The 19,703-nt window shown below is 38.9% G+C and overlaps 2 protein-coding genes across 8 annotated transcripts in view; one reads left to right on the top strand and one right to left on the bottom strand.

The window, feature by feature from the left end:
* RAD51B (RAD51 paralog B) overlaps window positions 1-19,703 on the top strand; it is a 730,112-nt gene that overhangs the window by 433,469 nt on the left and 276,940 nt on the right. The gene's annotated exons all lie outside the window — the stretch shown is intronic.
* Window positions 18,424-19,703, bottom strand: part of LOC131381474 (uncharacterized) — a 52,007-nt gene continuing 50,727 nt past the window's right edge. For all 4 annotated transcript variants that reach the window (XR_009210226.1, XM_058429430.1, XM_058429429.1 and 1 more), the window contains one exon: window positions 18,424-18,710. Coding sequence is in view for 3 of the 4 variants with exons in the window: in XM_058429430.1 (XP_058285413.1) it covers window positions 18,489-18,710 (222 nt within the window). In the remaining variant the exon portion in view is untranslated. The remainder of the gene's footprint in view (window positions 18,711-19,703) is intronic.

Below are 19,703 nucleotides of genomic sequence, written 5' to 3'. Positions count from 1 at the left end.
CACTAGGTGGCAGAATAACTACACCACAAAGCACCACGTCCTTTGTTTCTCACTACTCTGGGGAGTGGGGATCTGAATAGTGAGGCATAAAACCATCTGTGGCTACATGAGATTGGACCAACCAACATGACCAATATTTTCTTGACAGGGAACTGGCTGCAGTGATTCTAAAACATATGCTTCCAAGATACTGTCTTTAAGATTTCCATCTTTCTTTTTTCCCCAGCTCCCCTAGATTTTAATTTCTCTGCCCCATTGCATTCTGCTAGCAGAGGGCGGACACAGCCTGCAGGCAGCTGCTTTGAAATGGCAGATTGGGATGGATGTGCCCATTGGTGCTGGCACCCTCGCCTTTGCGTGCCAGTGGGTCATGAAGGGTCTGGGGGTAAGGCACCTGAGTCCTTGCCCGAATGGCACCAGGCCCTCTGGCAGAGGGCAGCAGCGGCTGGGCTGAGTCAGCTGGAAGATGCTGCCCTCACTAACTCAGGTTTACAGAACAGGTGTTTTTAAAGAGCAGTCTGATCCTGGTTCAGCTCTGTCACCGGCTTGGAAATACTGCCGCGCAGTCAGTGGGGCATTGCCTCTCAGTTTCTCCCTAACAATTTGCTGGTGTCTGCTACCCTGGATGCCTCACATGCCACAGGACGCATTAAGCTAAATAAAGCAGAGCAAGTTCTATCTTTCATGTTGTGAAGAGTATGAACTTGGGCTACGGAAATACTTCTTTGGATTTTTGCTGAAAAAGAAAAGAATAGCATTAAAACAAAACAATACTTACCAACTAGTAATAATACTCTAAGTATACCCTACATTTAAGAAACTCCAGTAAAACCACGTTTGAATGTATAAAATTGATCAAACAAAAAGATTGTATTTTAATTACAAAAGCATTCTTTATAACTGGAACCACAATCAGATTTCATTAAGTAGTGAGCTTCTGATGTGAATTGTAAATGTTTTCATCTACAAAAAAAAGTACTTAAATCTTGACTCTTCAGGAACCCACTTGTTGTATAAAACAAAAACCAACTGGACTATAGTTTTACACACATACTTACATCACACCCTCACCACTTTCCGACTGGGAATCCTAGAGTATTTTTTAGTGTTTAGCTGGAGGTCCAGGTAGTGTCCTAATTTTGCACACACAGCCCTGGTGACATGAAAGGACATTGTTGAAATGACCAAGGTGAGTCATGGTAATCAGGGCAATCCTGTAGGTTAGAGATATGGGGGTCTTGTTTATTTGTTTGCCTGCTAGAGCTGCAATTCTTTCATAAACTACGTGACTTTTGAAAATACCTCAAACAACATATATAAATCAGACCAAGGATATTAATCGCAGGCCACCGCCATAGTGAGGCTTTGAAGCCAGGGGAAGGTGGTGAGACCTTCTTGTTTGTTAAGGAAGAAATGTCATAAAAATTCCAAAGCAGGACTCAAATTTCCAGGGGAGAGGGCCTCTTTATTGTTTCCTCTAATAGCTGCTTTGGCGCTTTAGTGAATAAATGTGTTGCACAAAGTAACCCTAGATGCATCTGAACTTTAGTCTGGCTTGGCTCCCACTTTTGTATTTAGCATCCATTCTGAATTATTTATTTATGATATTTTTGCTGTTGTTTGTCACTCCTGCTTCCTGTCTCCCTACCAGCCCCCCTCATTTATCCTGTCTTTATTTTCACACTTCTCTAATTAATTGATATCTTCTGCTCTTAGCACTGCAGCAAATGTGCCTGCATTTTTATGTGGATCTTCACTATGCAGGCTATGCTTTTAAGTTTCTGGAATAGAATGATGGTAAAAATGAGTCACGGCTTGTTTCTATATTTGTTTCTGAGTCAAGAAGCTTAATTTTCTTACTATAATGCCTGAGATATCAAGCTATACAGTTTACTTTTAAGGGAAACAATCACAATTTCGTCAATTCCTTTAAGTAGATGTTTTCAAATATTATAGAATTCTTTGGATTTGTGTTTCCAAAATGCACAACACAGTGGTAGTTCTATTATTGTTTTAAGGAGAAAAAGAAGCAGATCCAAAATAGATAAAATCCTCCCCTAAATCCCCTGGGAACAGGCCTATGGGTGTTGTCCCGGCCTGCTCACAGCCCCAAGACAACCGGCATTAATTCAGTGAGGGCCTCATACCTACATCTCAATGACTGCTCAAACCAGATACCTGAGGGTCTGGGGTCTAACAGAAGAAAATAGGAGAGTAGAGCTGAGGGTTATGGAACGTTCCCAGGAAGGCAGAGACTATCAGAAAATGCAATGACTGCCCCAGTGTAGCAGCAGTGATGCAGCCAGAGGTTACCAGAAGTTCTGGCACCTCCACCTTCATGGACACAAGCTGTATATATCAGCTTACCATGGTTTTCAGCGTAAAAAAGCCAACTTATGTCCTTCGGTGTCAGTTTATTGAGCTCTTCAGTGCAGCCTCATAACTTATATTAATTGGGAGGAAAATGCTTCCAGAGAAAGGAGAGATGCTGGACAAAACAACTTTGTCTTTGACTAGTTGTCAAGGCCCTGCTGTTTGGAGTCATTGACAAGTCCTTGATTCTTGTATGACAGATTCAGGGGAAAAAAAGAAGTGATTCATCTTCTTCTGTTGCACCTTTCAAGGAGGAATTAAAAAAAAAAAAAAAAAGATTTTGTTTATGGACTTAACATCACTGGCAGCAGTGAGTGGGCTCTGACTCTTTGCAAGGTATAATTTACCATTGTGCTCCTCCCTCCTGAGTTTATGCACCTCGATGAGCCCCAGCCCATTAAAATTCCTTCTTAAAAGCAGGAGGTGAAAAGAGCCAAGCGTGTGTTTTTTTTAGAGGGGAGTGTAGCTATACAAGGAAAGAGGTCCCAGTCCTTTTTCTATTTTAAATGCTGGTAAACAACTTGAAACCTGTTAAAGCTTTTGAAGGAATGTGGAGGAGTTGTCCTTTCGACTCTAATGTTGGGGAAAACAAAATAAAGGAAATAATTTTAAGAAAAGAGACTTTCCCATGATGAGCTTTAGTCTGAAGCATCCTGCAGGTGTCACATCTGTTCCTCTAGGTGTGCAGATTAATTTCAGTTGCCTCCATGTCTGCTGGGTCCATTATCTTTGCTCTGCTGGGTCCAACATCTTTGCTCATTTCTCTACTGAACTTTTTCCAACTTTTGGTGCTGTACTTTTCCAGCTCAGCCCTTGTCAAAGTATGAAATACCATTTGTTTGATGGTGAGACAGCATAGTGTTGTTTAAAGATGACATGCTAATACAGTTATGTAAAAATTCTCCATTTTGTAATGCTACAGGAAAAACACCAGTGTCCATTATGACTGAACGAAGTTATCACACAGCCATGTTATCTCAGTCATGCACATCAAGATTGACCTGTCTGCCATTTGGGGAAGCCTTCATAACTTGTAAGGTGCAGGAAGGAACTAGTTTTAATTGAGATTTAAGAGGAATGTCTTTCACAGCCAATAGCCTTTCTTTTTAAGTCCCTTATTTCTAAAGGGTCTTTTGCAACTTGTACAAAAGAGCAAGATCCCTCATTCCTCTTTTAATCCTACACCCTGCAGGAGTTGAGTATACCTATAACCAGGCAGCTGAATTTTGAAAACAAGGTGGTGAAGTTTAAAATTAGATTTTAGCTTGGAAATTTGAGCTTTAGAGAATGATTAGGTTCTGATTTTCTTGGAAATATTCTCTGTATAGAGACTCAAATGTGGGTCTTCCCTATTATTTATCCCAACCTCTTCAGAAATTATATGAATGGAAGAGGGAGAAATAACAGCCATCTAAAATTATGTAAATCTAGCTGGGATGTGTATTTTTGAATTGACATTTAAATATGGTCCTAGCTTATATTCTGGAAATTCAATACACTCCTCCAAGCTTTACTTTATTCCCTACTTCTTCACCACCCTTCCGTCCATCACTCATACACACATGTATGTGCACACACATGTCTTTTGCCAAACAATGGAGAAACATACATGGTATTTTAATAGGGTCACACTTATATAAACTGTTTTGCAACTTGTTTCTTTTTGTATAACAACATTGCAGGAAAAAATACACTTTATTCTTTTTTAACAGCTGCCTATTAAGTCATACTGAATATGTACATACAAACCCATTTGTTATTGATGGATATTTAGGTGGCGTCTAATTTTTCACTATTTCAAGCAATGTTATAGTGTTATGTTCTTTTTTTCTATTAAAAAGGAATGTAGCCAGGTGTGGTGACTCACTCCTGTAATCCTAGCACTTTCGGAGGCCAAGGCAAGCAGATCACCTGAGGTCAGGAGGTGGAGACCAGCCTGGCCAACATGGCAAAACCTCGACTCTACTAAAAGTACAAAAAAATTAGCCAGGCATGGTGGTGTGTGCCTGTAATCTCAGCTACTCAGGAGGCTAAGGCAGGAGAATCACTTGAACCTGGGCGGTGGAGGTTGCAGTGAGCCAGATCGCGCCACTGCACTCTAGCCTGGGCAACAGAGCAGGACTCCGTCAAAAAAAAAAAAAAAAAAGAATGTTCCTCATTGTAAATTTGGTCAAATTCTCCATTCCAAAAGGCAGAAAAAATGAAGAAGAAAATAAAAATCACTTAGTCATAATTATCTATCCAGAGATACCTTTAATACTGTAGTATATTTATTTCCAGATTTTTTCAGTGTATTTGTATATTAACAAAATTGATATCATGCCATCTGTAGCTTTTTTTTCTCGTGTAACATTATACTTAAGGTATTTTCTCACATCCTTTAACCTTTCTTTTGGAAAAATTTTTCTGTACGTTGTATTTTGTCTTTTGTGAATGTTTGTTTAATTTAGTTTTCTGTTCACGTTTCTATTGGAATGTTAATGTGTGTTTTTGTATTGGCTTATACAGTAAGGCTATTAACCTTTTGTCTCATATTTGTTTCAGTTATTTTTCCCAGTTTCTCATTTGCCTTTTAATTTTGTTTATGGAATCATTTATATGCAAAAGTCTTAACATTTTTTGTATAATCAAATATGTCAGCATTTTTCTTTATAATTTCTTTTAAGCAAAACATTTCTTTAAAACACATAAAATGGTAGCTAATAAGTGATTTTGAAAAGTTTCCATTATTATTACTACAGCTTATAAATCTGTATTTATTTATGCTTTACAGTAACCCCCCTGTGGAGTAGGTAATGTTATCTCCGTTTCACTGATAGGAAGTTGAGGCACAGAGAGTAATACAGATAGAAGTGACATAAATGAGATTCAAACTCAGGGTTGTGGACAGTACTCTTACTCACTAAATATATTGCTATATATTTTACTGTTATAATTGGCCTCAAGTATTATCCTGCTCTGTCTTAACAATTACTAAAAACAAGAAAAATATGCATCATTTCTTCTAGTTTTTCAAATAGTTTTATAATTAACTCTATTTTGTCTAGATCTTATCTTGATGTGTGGTGTTAGGTGAAGCTCATATTTAATTTTTCCATTTGTCAGTATCCCCAATATATTAGTACTTCTTTAGGAACTTGGAAAGGACTTGCCTTCTCTAAGAAGCCTTTGTAATTAGTGCCACTTCATGTTACTTGTTTCTGTAATTATTTATTTCTTCAGAATTGTTGGTTTCTCGGCAGCTTTGATCTGAATGATTTTGTGGAATCTCATGTTGCTCCTAGATTAAAAGATTTATTTTAAAAAAAGAGGTACTATCTCTTCAAGTTGTTTTATTCTTTACATAAGAATAGGGTAGGAGGTTCTTATCCTAGTTAGCATCAGCCCGTCTCCCCCAACCCTCCAAATTCAGGAGATCCATGAACTTAGATGAGAAGAAAGCTACATCTCCATTTTCACTAACCTTTACCTGAAATTGATTATTTCCTTCAATTTTGATTGTGGGCAAAAAACCACAGTAGTATTAGCTGTTCCTGGGACTTTAAACCACAGATTGGACAGTTAATCTTGCATTTCAGTTGTTCCAGGTACCTTTAAATACTCTTTGTACGCATCACTACTTTGACAATATTGTAGTTGATCCACCACTAGATTTTGCCATTAATGCATTAAGAAGCACATTCATTAATATTTCAAATATTCAAAGGTATTTTGGAAACTATATTTCTATAAAATTGGTTTTCTTTGTAATCCTCTATGTTTCATTTACTTAAAAGTGTATATATTTTATGCATTTAGAAACATTTTTCTGAGAAGGGCTTACAGGTTTCACCAAATCACCAAAGGGATCCATCATAAACACTGTGAAGAGTTCTTGTCTGTTTGAATACAAGGCATACCATTGGGCCTTGTAAATTACCCACTGGGTACTGAGTAATCAAGAGGCAATTTAGGAGGAGCTGGAAAATAGTCCAATATGTTCCTCTCTAGTGCTTTGATTCTTTCACTTCTGGAATACTTCTCTTTATAGTCCTAAAGAGAACTATGTATTCTCTTTTTCTCCATCTCCTTTGCCTTTCATCCTCCCCTCTTCCCCTTTTTCACTTAGTATTTTCTTTCTTTCACATGCTCCCTTTTTTTAAAATTTCTTTCTCATTCTCTTCTTCCTTGACTTTGCTCTTTTTCCCTTTTCTTCCTCTTCCTTTTCCTCTCTCCCCACTAAAAACATTAATATCTTACGGAGTTTGTGTTTCAACTATTTTCAGAAAACTTTTTCTCTTTGTGGTCTAAGAAAGAGTTCAAAGACAGAGATAAACAAAAAGAGTTGACGGGAAGAGTTAATAATATCAACAAGAAGTTGAAAGCAAGATTTGTCAAAGATAAACGTAAGGTAATTACCTGGAAATAGTTGACCTTAGAGGTCACCTGCCTGGTTTGCTGGTCTGGCCCCTGGGAAAGCCCTTGTACCCTGGTTCTGGTTCCATCATTCCAAGTCCTGCTTTCATACCTTAGTTACCTAATTCCTTTTATAAGACAATCATTCACACTAATTTTCAACGTCCCACAAGGAGGGACTTGTTTTGAGACAATGAGGCAATTAGACTGTATTGTTGAGTTACAATCATTTCTTTGGGATTAGTTCAAAAGTATATATATTTATGGACAAAAGTTATCACATAATTTTCTCACCTAAAGTGGAACTTTTTTTTTTTTTTTTTTTTGAGACAGAGCCTCGCTCTGTCGCCCAGGCTGGAGTGCAGTGGTGCAATCTCGGCTCACTGCAAGCTCCGCCTCCTGGGTTCACGCCATTCTCCTGCCTCAGCCTCTCTGAGTAGCTGGGACTACAGGCGCCCGCCACCACGCCCGGCTAATTTTTTGTATTTTTAGTAGAGACGGGGTTTCATTGTGGTCTCGATCTCCTGACCTCATGATCCGCCCGCCTCGGCCTCCCAAAGTGCTGGGATTACAAGCGTGAGCCACCACGCCCGGCCAAAGTGGAACTTTTGATACCTGTAATAAGTTAGTAGTTTCTCAACTGCCCATACCATGATCTCACCTATCTGCTGCAATGTAATAGTCATTGTTCATGGATGCCTATTTATACAATGTGTATTGCTACAGAGCTTTTCCTTCTTAAAGTAATTTCTATGTCTGGGATGATGCCCTTTTTCTACACTAAAAACATTAACTCGTCTTACAGCTAATATAAGCTGAAAATTAGAGGTGCCTGGGGGAGGGAAATGAGGCAGATGGATTGTTTACATGAGTGCTATAGTTTCACTTTTTATTCACCAGTCACCTTGGAAGAATTAATGCCCTGTAAGTTTGCCAATCAGATTGCTCCAGTCATCTCTAAACATTCCATTTGGTTTATTAGAATAATAAATACTGTGCAAAAAAAGTTCATCTGGATCCAGGATATTATACTGTGGTCAGTGGAAGAAATATGTGCTGCACCTTACCTCTGACTAGATTTGGTCAGGTGACACAGTGAGCTTGACAAAGGGATAGAGATTTACCCAATTTGGGTGTTGAATCTGAGGACTAGTCACTGGAGTTACAGCCCTTAGAAATCTTTGTCACCTGTCCAGGGCTGGTGCTGGTGGCCCCTTCACTGGCCATTTCTGTCATTCACCTGACCATCTGATGTCTGCTGAGTGGTCTATTAGGAAAGGATTAAAGGATCTCTCTTCATCCTTCCAGGTGGATTCGGGTGTCTGTAGTCACCCAGAAAAGACTTACTGGAAAGTCCATTAAAGGTGTCATCTAATTTGATGACGATGACTCTGAATTAATTTCAGTTGGGGAAGCTTCCATTTTTATGTCTGGCTTTTAGGTCCTTCCATGATATGTCCCTTCTTGTCTCATCAGACTCATTCCATTGGATCCCCAGGAACAGCTCTACTGCTCTCAGTGAAAGAGGCCTGAAGTCACACTGCTTGGTTGATCTGTGGTGACATCCTAGTATTTTCTCTCAAACTGTTTTCATCTTGTGTAAACTTTGCTTTTTCTCTGAGGCCTATCCTACTGTATTTCCAAGGCCCCAGGTTAAATCCCACCTCCTTCCTGAGCCTTTCCTATTGTCTCACTCACTTCACCAGTCTCTCTTGCCCCTAACCTTCTACAGATCTGACACCCGATACAAAAAAAAAAACTTTTGGCACAGGAAGCAATCGAATAGAATCAGATAAATACTAAAGTCATAAACATAAAATCTGGATTCCTTCATATAAGGGATATTAAAGTTAAAGAGATCATACATAAGTATATTTCAAGAGCAAAGCTCATATTTTAACATTTTATTGCTGGAGTATAGGTTCCAGGAAAAAGGAATAAAATCTGTAATTTTAAAAAAGGCAATTACAGAATGTCCCCTGCACTAATCAAATTAATTGCAGCATTAAAACATGGATGGACTTTGAAAACATGCTGAGTGAAATAAATCAGACATTGAAGGATAAATGTTGTATGATTCCACTTATATGGGTGTCTGGAATAGGCAAATTCATAGATACAGAAAGTAGAATAGAGGTTTCCAGGAGCTTGGGGAAGGATGAATGGGGAGCTGTTTTTTAGTGAGTACAGAATTTATGTTGGGAATAAGAAAACATTTTGAGTAGATAATGGTAATAGTTATGTAATGTTATGAATTAATTTAATGTCAGTGAATTATATACTCATAAATGGTTAAAATTATAAGCATTATGCTACATATTTTACCACAATTAAAAAAGCAACGGAACAAAAAATTAAAAATAAAAATAAAATTAATTGCACCATTATTTGTAAAGGGAAAAACTCCTTCAGTGTCTAAAAATGGAAGAATTAAACTGTGACATGTATAGTATACTGTTTATGCTTAATTGATAATTTAAAATTAAATGATTTTATATATTAATAAGAATTTTTACATAATGTTAAGCAATTAAAAACAAAATATAAAATTATTAAAATGTGTATATATGCAGCAAGATGAGAAGAGAACATGAAGGAGTGAAAAGAGTTTTTGCTAAGATTGCGGGATTGAGAAATTCTTTAATTGAAAGATTTCTTTCTTAGCAGTATTATAAAACTCCAAAGTTTATTATATAAATATGTTAGGTTTCATAGTGTTGTTCTCTGTGATTGTTTTTGACACCTTAACTCAATTGTAAACTTTATAGAAGTGGAGTCCATGTCATTTATTTCTTCCATAACCCATGCTTTTAAAACGGTAGAGAACCACAATAGATTATTAATGTTTTTAATTAATGGATAGATTCATTAGTTATGGAGAAAGTAAGTCAAACCAGAGCATAGGAACTGACATTTTTTGAACACTTACTAAGTGCCACACATTATGCTAGATGTTTAGTATAGTTTGTTTAATTTTAATATTCATAAAACCCTGAGAGAAATGTATTACTAATCACCTTCTAATGATGAGGTATCTGAGATTCAGAAACATAAGTGAGCTGTGTGAGTGATATGATTAGTCAAATTTGAGACCAGGTGAGTAATCCCAGCACTTTGGGAGGCCAAGGTAGGAGGATGACTTGAGGCCAGGAGTTCGAGACCAGCCTGGACAATATAGTGAGACCCTGTCACTACAAACAGTAAAACATTAGCCGGGCATGGTGGTGTTTACTTATAGTCCCAGCAACTCAAGAGGCTGAGGCAGGAGGATCGCTTGAGCCTGCAAGGTTGAGGTTGTAGTGAGCCATGATTGCACATGCCAGTGCACTCCAGCCTGGGCGACCCTGTCTGTATACACACACACAACACACACTCACACACAATGTGAAACCAAGTTTTTATTGGTTTTGGTTGATTTTTCTTATTCCAGAAACATATCTCTTTAACTAGTAATATGTTAGTGTAACCGTGGAACATTGCTATGGTTTTTGTGTCTTAATAAAACTTAAAGATGCTGGGTTCATGACTAATAAAACGGGGTGTGTGTGTGTGCGTATGTAAGGTATCAAACAATGAACACTAATGAACACTGCACCTTTTCCAACATTGCCACTCAAGGACTTCCCACAGACTGCCTATTATTTGGGGGCAGGTCATGACCATCCCCATGAGATAGTTTACTAGAGAGCATTATTCTTCCTCTGTCACACATTGGTATTAACTTAGACTTTTGAGGTCTTAAGGAATAAACACCCACTCAAGCCAGCTCAGATGACAAGAAAGTTACTGCAAAGAAAGAAGAATCTTCTAGAATATCAAAAGCAGGAGCCTTCCTGTGTAAAAATTCTGGAGCCTCCACTGCCATTGGCCTAAGTAGTCATTTTTCAGACCAGAGTGACCTGTCCCTAGTCAAGGTTAACTAGACTAGAATTAAGCAACTGAGTCACGGGCAGAAACTAAGGGGAGAATTTGCCAGTGGCAGGTGGGCTTGAAAGAAGCTGCTCAGACATATTTGTGAGACATGTCAGTGAATAAGGCTCTGCAAATTCCTGCTGCTGAAGTCCAGCCTCCAGTGCCAGCTTCCACAAAGCTCTGTCCTGTCATGGCCCCTGTTCTTGAACGAGATGCAAACAAGGGAGGATGATTTAAAGCTCTCAGAGCACAAATAGAGTACTCAGAAGTTTTTGCTAGGTTATCATGTGTAATTTAACAAGATGACATTTATCTTTTTTTAGAGACTGAAGAAGAATTAGACAAGGTTAACTGTAAAGCCAGTGGTAATCTGCCACATGTGGTTATAAATGGCCATAATTTCGTATGATCCCAAAGCAAGATAGATAGCAGATTAAGGGGCAGCACAGATCTGCAAGTTGAGCTCATGATGCTTTATTTCCCTCCCTAGCCCCTTTTCTAGTGCTTAGGTAGCAGGCACCAGTTAAGCATAGTGTCTTGACCATGATACTGTGGACCAAGCAGCGATATGGCTATGGCTATATCACTGTTTTGCCTGAGAGTCATTTATTCCCTCATTATATATTTATGGGGTATCTACTCTGGGCCAGGCATGTGTTGGGCATTGAGAAAGTGGTGAAAAAGACAGAGGTCCTGTCCTCAAGGAGCTTTCATTCCAGTGGAAGAATTAAGATAATACACAAAATAACAAATATATAAGGTATTTTCGGGTGGTGATATATTTGACCAGGGAAATAAAACTAAGGAAAGTGATAATGGGGGGGTGTGGAGACTGGCTGCTATAAAATGGGTGATCAGAGGAGGCCTCTATGAGGAGGACTTGCATTAGCTGAGACCTACGTCATGAGAAGCATCCCCATGGGTCTTGGGAAAAGTGAGGAAAACATATTCAAATAGAAAGAAATATCTGGTGCAAAGGCTCTGGGATAGGAGCAAGCTTAGAGTATCCCAGAACAAAAAGAGGGCCAGTGTGGCTGAGAGACTGTGTGTGTGTGTGTGTGTGTGTGTGTGTGTGTGTGTGTGGAGAGGGGCAGATAGCGGGGGTAGAGATAGTAGGGGAGTAATGTCTTTACCTCACAAGTTTCATGGCTGACACCTCTATAACAAAGGAGATTAACAAGAGAAAAGCATAGCACATTTATTTAACCAAAGTTTTACATGATACAGGAGCCTTCAGAAATTAAGATCCAGACCCAAGGAAAGCTGTATTTTTATGGTTAGGTTTGATGAAGCGTGGACAGTCATGTAGAAGTATAGTTGGACGAAAAGCAGGTGTGACCTAATGATGATAAACTAGGGGGATCTTAGCAAAGCCTGTTTGTTTAGTTTCTTCTTGGCCTCTGTGTTTAACATTCCATCCCCCCGGATATAGTACAAGACACCTGTCTCATGAGGGTCTTCAAGAGAGAAGGTCGGAGAGACCTTTTTGCTTCTGCAGTTTTCTTAACTTCCTTCAGCTTAATACTCAGTGTGCCAAGGTTCCATATTTGGGGGTAGCGTTTTCTGCACTCCATCATGCTATAAGCTGATTTTCTCACATTTAGAGGAACATTCAACAGCTAACATAAACAATTACCTGATGCCATATTTGAAGATATACTTAGATAATAAGGTCTTAAAAAACAGTAAGTACATTAAGTACATTCACAACAATTGTTAATCTTCCACTAGTTCTGAAATGCCTAATCTAACCTTTGTTTTATCTCAGACTTGGGCTAGAATGCTCCTTTTAATTCATTCTGCGTGATTTCATAGAATCAGCTTTTTCTTAAGGTCTCATATCCTTCAAAGACTTTAGGGCAATTGGTCACGAAGACCCTTGCACCTCCTCAAGGCTGTGTGCTGTGGATGTTGCAGCTTAAGGAAGCATTTTGAAATTGGGCATCTTTCACAGCCTAGTGTAGAAGTTATTGGCCTGCAGTTTTTACCGGCTTTCTCTTTCAGAAATCTTCTTTTGTTCCTGCCACAAGGCAAAAACAGGAAAAGAGATCTGTGTGAAAGAATGCTCTCCCTTTTCCTTTTGTGGTGATTGTGTATCTTAAGAGCAGGCCTCAAAGGTTCCCGGAGCTGTCTGTCTTTTCATGTAAATGGAGCCCTTAAGCCTATTTAGATGTGTGCGAAAAGACTGTGGGAGTTGAGGTGAAAGATACAGAAGAGTAGCATCAGCGCCCCGTTTAATGTATTCAAGTTCAACTATGCACTCTCTCTTTCTGGTATATAATTAAAAATACTGCAGAATTGTATCTTGCACTTGTACTTTTAATTTTATGCTATTCATATTACTATATACCCATATACTGTGCAGCGTTGCAACTACAAAACCATATATTTTGTATTGGGAGGTTTAAGGGATTTTCCAGGGTAATTTTGACTATGTAAAATTTGCCTTACATGCCAACTCTAGAATACAATCCCCATGTAAGATGTAACCCTCTATATTAGGTATTTTTAAATCCCTGTTTATCCCAAAGTGAGCAGAACTGGGACTCATATTCACCCCTTGCCCCCAAACCAGTAACAGGTACAGGGTTGTTACTGGATTTTGTGAGAAGAAAAGAGGTGAGACAGAAGGAACTTGTGAGGTTTGACAGAGGAGCAAGGAAATCTGCGGCAGGACACAGTAGGCCGGGGACTCCGGGTCAGGCAGGGAAGGGGGCTGAGAGAGAGTTCCTGGGTGAGACTGTTTGCACTAGTAAATGCAGGGCTCAAAGCCATACTAGCCATGGGGTTGGTAGAGTTTGTAAATAGGAGTAACCTCTACTGGATGGATAATAGCCCTTTTTCCCTAGAGTACCTTCACCTTGTAGGAACGTTTACTGTGTATTGTTCCATGTGAATGTTGCAGCATGTGTGTGTGTGCACACACGTGTATTTGTGATGTTGTAGACAGAATAGGAGGAAAGAGTAGCAGTGTGGAAAGAGGAGAAGGCATGAGGATTTAGCATCTAAGGTTTAAGAACAAGGTCTGCCTTTTGTTGTTTTGTGGCTGGGGCAGTATCATTAAATGGCTGAGGGGACCGGAGATATTGGCATGAGAGAGGGAAGGTTGCCCTTGTAGCCCCTGTCACCTGCTACCTTGGGAGGCATTCCCTTCCCCTCTTCTCACCCACCCTACCACCCCAAGGCAGAGTTTGTTTAATCAGATGCAGAAAATGTTCTGATCTGGTAGTAAAGAAAGGTAAACAACACATCCCCATGCCCCACTTAAGGTTTTTACCAGGTGCAGTTGAAATTTATATTCATGGATGTGGGATTTTCACCTGCCCCCTGATCCAGTTTGTTTAGGAGGTTAATAGAATTCCAAGTCACATCTCCCTGGGTTGGAATTTTCTCTACAACTCTTGGTAGTGATGAGGTTCAGGACACACTACCCCACAATATGAAGCCTGGCATTTGTGAAAATTGCAGAAGCAGGAAGATCATTCTCTTACTTTCCCCCTGCCCTTCTCTCCTGAAGCTGAGGAGTGTCCTTATCTCTGAAGACACAGGGACTCAGAGAGGAGTTTGAACAAACAGGCCTTGCTAAATTCCCTCTTGTTTATTGCCATTAGATTATATCCCCTTTTTCCAATCATACTTCTCTACAACTGTCCATCTCTTCATCAAACCTAAGCGTAAAAATACTTAAGTTTACTTGTTTCTTTGGATCTTGATTTCTGAAGCCTCCTGTGTCACAAATTTATAAATAAATTTGTTATGCTTTTCTCTTGGTAATGTGGCTTTTATTATAGAGGCTCAGCCACGGAAAAATAAATCTTTTCCTCTCCCACAGTAGTTGTTTGTCTTTTGAGCAAGTCTCTTAGCCTCAGTTTCCTCCTTTGCATCAGAGATGATACCGACCACCCTGATGCTTTGTGAGGGCTGAAAGGAACAGGATACCTGCAAGCATTTTCCCACAACTTTTGCAGATGACCTGTGAACAAACTGCAAACCAGCAAGAGAGTTTGAATACGAAAAATCCTAATGCTTAATACAACATTTTACTCAAGACTCTGTTACATATGACAAAAACTCAGTTCTAAGAAGCTTATGTAAAAAGCAGAATTTCTTGTTTTATAGAAGCCAGGGAAGACCTGAGGAGTGAAAAGGGAAATCACCACATATAAGGGATGAGGCAGGTGAGGGCTCCCAGGACAGACAGTCCCAGTGATGTTAGCAACATATTGGCAACAAAAAATTAAACAAGGTCTTAGAACTTAAATCTGATTTCATAATAATATTCATTATCAATACTTAATTCTAATTTTACGTTTTTAGATTTATGTAATTAACATTAGTTACCTACACAGTAAAGACAAGTATATTTCATAATGCTTTTTTTCTGACATTAGTTCTTGTTTGAACACACAAAGCTACACTTTTCTATAAGTAAAAATGAATATGTCAGACTTTCAATTCGGAAACTTGAGTCAAATCAGCAGTCTCTGGGAAGAGGAAAGTAGTAAGGCCTATGTTCTTTCATAATGGCCTAGCCCTTCCCCCTCATCTGACATTTTCTTGTGGAAAACATCTGGTTTAAATAAGCACTAATGGCAACCTTGATCATCAGAAACTAGAATGCAGAAATCATAAACAATGTATAGTAGGTTAAAGGGATGCCAAAAAGCAGTATGCAAAGAGGAGTCAACAGCAAATTTATTTTATAAATAAATTTCACCATTTTGGTGCTTGTCTTCTAACTGCCTTACACTTTTCTCTTCTGGGAATGGCCAAGGCCCCCAAAACACAAAAGTGAACTATCATCCCACTTTGCCAGACTCTTGAGATGGCTCTGTAAACATACCCTCTAATCTATGGTCCTTCCTTCCCACTTTCTTAGAATTCACTGAAAACAATAGACCTCTAGGAACTCCTGTTGCTTAAAACAGGGGTGAGGATCGTGTTTATTCAGGACTATGGCTGTTAAATTAGTAGGACTGTTTTGACTAGCTGGTACTCGGAGTAGGGTTGTCATGTTGGTCAGCATGCCTATCTCATTTGAGACTACTCTAAAGGAAATAGGAATGCCTAAAAAGTTTCTAGACATCTAAGAATTCTATGACTGGGATTAGGGATGACTTATAGGCAGGAATGGAGCCAGACTCCTGACGGTATCCAAGGTTTATAGGCTTGGTGATAGAATTTACCAGAGTAGAAGAGAAAGTTTTCTGAGTAGCTAGTGTTTTGAATGGCCTGGGGTTAGTGACAAGATTTAGGGTAAGCCAGTGTGAGATGCTTTGGAGTATCTGGGACCTCATTTATTTTGGTGGAATGCCAGAAGTACAGGAGGCATCTCCTAGAGTATTTAGTTTTTTAGAGGCTAGGAAAGGTAGTAAAGGTAAAGTAGATACAAATTTGTTACTATGACTTTTATGGAGCCTTGAGATAGTTATACGGAGTAGGAGGTTGAGCAGGGATTATTTTAATCGGAGAAGAGATTAGTAGAAACTCATTTAGGGGGATTAGAGAGTGCTGAATGAGATGTCAGAAGCTTTTAGGATCCAAGAAAAGTGGATGGCAGAGAGTGAGAGAGAGGGGTCAGCATTGTGTTTAATTTCCTTCTTTACCATTTCTCATCTGCCTTTCCTGGATATTACCTATTTCAAACTAAAGGGAAATGCATGGAGGCTGCATTGGGTAGTAGAAAAACATGGAATAGGGAACTGTGCCTCTGAAATAGCATATAATACTTCCCACAGGGTTTAATGTGAAATAAATGGTATAATCTAGGTCAAGTGGCTTAGGTAGAATACTGATCAAGTGACCAGATGTCTTGGAATGAGTAGGATAATCTTAGATTTTGGCTTCCTATCCTGTATCCAATTCACTTTACCATTAGGGCTTACTATTACCTTGATGTCTGGAGTGAATAGACCCTTATCAGCCTATGATAAACATTTATCAGTAGTTCAAACAGAATTCTTAAACTGGATTCAGAACTAGAATTGTAATAGCAGAGTTACTGTATGTTTCAGACAGTAATTTGGCCTTAGTAAAATTTGGTCTCTTAAGATTTATTACTCATTTATGGCTAAGTATATCACAAATAAATGTTAGGTCCCCTAGTGAGTATTCAGCAATCATTTCCTTGGGATCTAAGGTGTACCAGGTGCTATGCTCAAAATGAATGGGACATGGTTCTTGTTTTTAAGATGCTCCCAGACCAGTGGGGCAGACTGGTATAAAAATAACTAACTGTCGGCCAGGCACGGTGGCTCACACCCATAATCCTAGCACTTTGGGAGGCTGAGGCAGGTGGAACACCTGAGGTCAGGAGTTCAAGACCAGCCTGGCCAATATGATAAAACCCCATTTCTACTAAAAATACAAAAATTAGCTGGGCGTGGTGGCACGTGCCTGTAATCCCAGCTACTCGGGAGGCTGAAGCAGGTGAATCACTTGAACCTAGGAGGCGGAGGTTGCAATCAGCCGAGATCACATACCACTGCACTCCTGCCTGGGCAACAGAGTGAGACTCTGTCTCAAAAAATAAAAAATAAAAATAACATAACTAACTGTATAATATAATAATATGATAAATGCTATTCTGTTGGTACGAATCAAGTAGCACAGAGGAAGAAAACAATTCACTCTAGTAGATGGTTGGCATTTTGAGAGATAAACATAATTGTGCTCATTTATAACATGAATTATAAATGTAGCAGCGTTGGAAATGCACATTTAATAAGATGTAGCACTACTAAATTGGATTAAATGCATGCACTGGGTTTATAGATGGATGTTCCCATCAGATTTATTCTTTATTTGTATCCCTACCCCTGAGCAGTCCTTGCCTGGCAAGTAATTGGTGTTTGCACTGTTGGGGGTAGGTTTTAGGTTCCTGTCTGGGCACCAGGAACTGTAGGGTTAGAAGAAGTAATGTCTTTTTCTCACCTATTGCAAGGTTCATTACTGAACCCTATAGCAAAGGCCGAGTAACAAGCAAAAAGCATAACAAATTTATTTAACAGAGTTTTATGTGACACTGAAGCCCTTAGAAATGACCCAAAGACCCAGGGAAAACTGTGTAGTTATATGGATAGTCATACAGAAGTATGATTGGAGGACCACAGAGTATGGTCTAATGGTAATCAACTAGGGAGAACTTTGCAAGGCCTGTTTGTTCGGATGGCTTCCAAGTATAGGGTAGGACCCCTCTGGAATGAAGATCTTAAGGCCTACTTTTAGGGAAGGTAGGTCAGAAAATTATTTTATGGCCTGCTTCAGAGGGAAAGGCAAGAGAAGGTCAGAGAGTGACCTTCCTGTTTCTGTGGTTTTCCAATGTCCTTTAGCTTAAAATGCTTGGTATGCCAGGGTGCCATATTTGGGGGTATCCTGTTCTGAGCCCCAACATTTCCCTGGAAGGGTGATGGCTTTTTGATCTAAGCAAAGTTATCAGAGGGAATGAGGTACAAATGAATAGAGGACAGGCTATGAGATCAAATTCTGACTCTACTACTTAAGAGCTGAGTGTCTTGACAAATTACATGTATTCCTGGTGACTCTGTTATCTCTATAAACTAGGGATGATAGTAGTACCAACCTTACAAGGCTGTGCCTCAAATGTGTAATAAATATGAAAACACTTTGTAAAGTGCTGTAAAAATATATAAACAGTATTGTTTTATCAAAAATATCAGCACACCAATTATTTATGTAGTTCTATACATTATGCAAAAAGTTACAGAGATGTGGGGCTCATCTTGTAGGAAAACAGAATCAGAATTCTGAATCAGCTCTGAAGTCGGAGACCAAACCTTGAGCTCTCTCTAGGTGCTGTTTCTCCTGAAAAGTTGACTTGTAAGTCTAACCCAGTGCATTGCCTCTGATGGCCTGGTGTTCTTCAGATAGGTAAAAAGCAGCTTGAAAAGGGGAAGAGTATTGTGCTTTCCGCAAAGACAATACTTTTTTTGCTCTTTGGAAATTCTTGCTCTTTTGGTTTTGAGCTCTGAAGGTGAACAATCCAGCTGATTCAAATCTCCAGCGTAGCCCTAATAATAGGAAAACCGTGAAAACCGCAGATATTAAAAACATACCTCAATTTGCACAACTGGGGTAAGACAAACACATATGGTATTATATGAAAAAAATTCCTTTATGCAAATCTAGAAACATACTTTAATGTCATTTCATTTAACATCAAAGAGATGATGTCAAAGAGAACATGTTTACCACTGGGAGATTCAAATGAAAGAATTAGTCTTCTAGAATTCTTTCAAATGAAAGAATTTGTGTGTAAGGTTTGATTGGTTATTTGGCAAACACTAATATTAATAAAAAGACCAGTACTTCTAGATATGGGCCACTTTGTAGAGGGATTATGCCAGAACTCCCATAGTATGTATAGAGACCCTTGAAGGAGAGTCCTCAAACCCGTAAGGGAACTTATTTTAAAAATATTTTGCTTTTGGGCCCATAACTTCATTTTATGTCTCTCTAGCTCACAATAGAGGATTATAATCTATTGGGCTGATATATCTGAGTTAACATCAGATTAATCATATCACTTTGTGTATGAATATCATATAAAAATGTTAGTGGCTGCTGTTTTCACCATGCTCTGTCATAATTAAACAATTTATTTCACGCTGAAGCTTCCCTGTCCTGATTCTGGGATTGTCAGTTTTATGGTTCTCATTTTACACAGATAAAACCAAACTTTTCAGATGTCAAATAATGTGCTGCAGACTTCCATGCAGTTCTCAGCTGCAGTTATAAATCACTGTTGTTTTAAGTAAGTGACCTAAATGCCATTTTTATTAGAAATAGAGTGGCTAGGAGAGACTAACATAAAGCCTCTGATGGAGTTCTAACATTTCTCCTTGAGCAGCAGGAACAGAATTGCATTTCCTGCTGGCTAGAGAAGCCAGGTCAATTTTGTCCTACCATTCTGGAAACTATCACTTCGGACACCTAACATATCCAGGTCCTGCTTATTTTTCTTGAATGAGCTATTAAAATGCATATATGTGTGCACATACACA

The sequence above is a fragment of the Hylobates moloch genome, unplaced genomic scaffold (assembly GCF_009828535.3).
Source record: "Hylobates moloch isolate HMO894 unplaced genomic scaffold, HMol_V3 SCAFFOLD_16, whole genome shotgun sequence".
In the NCBI taxonomy this organism is placed as follows: Eukaryota; Metazoa; Chordata; class Mammalia; order Primates; family Hylobatidae; genus Hylobates; species Hylobates moloch.
Note: the sequence above shows the minus strand (reverse complement) of the source record. Positions and strands in the feature narration are given on the sequence as shown.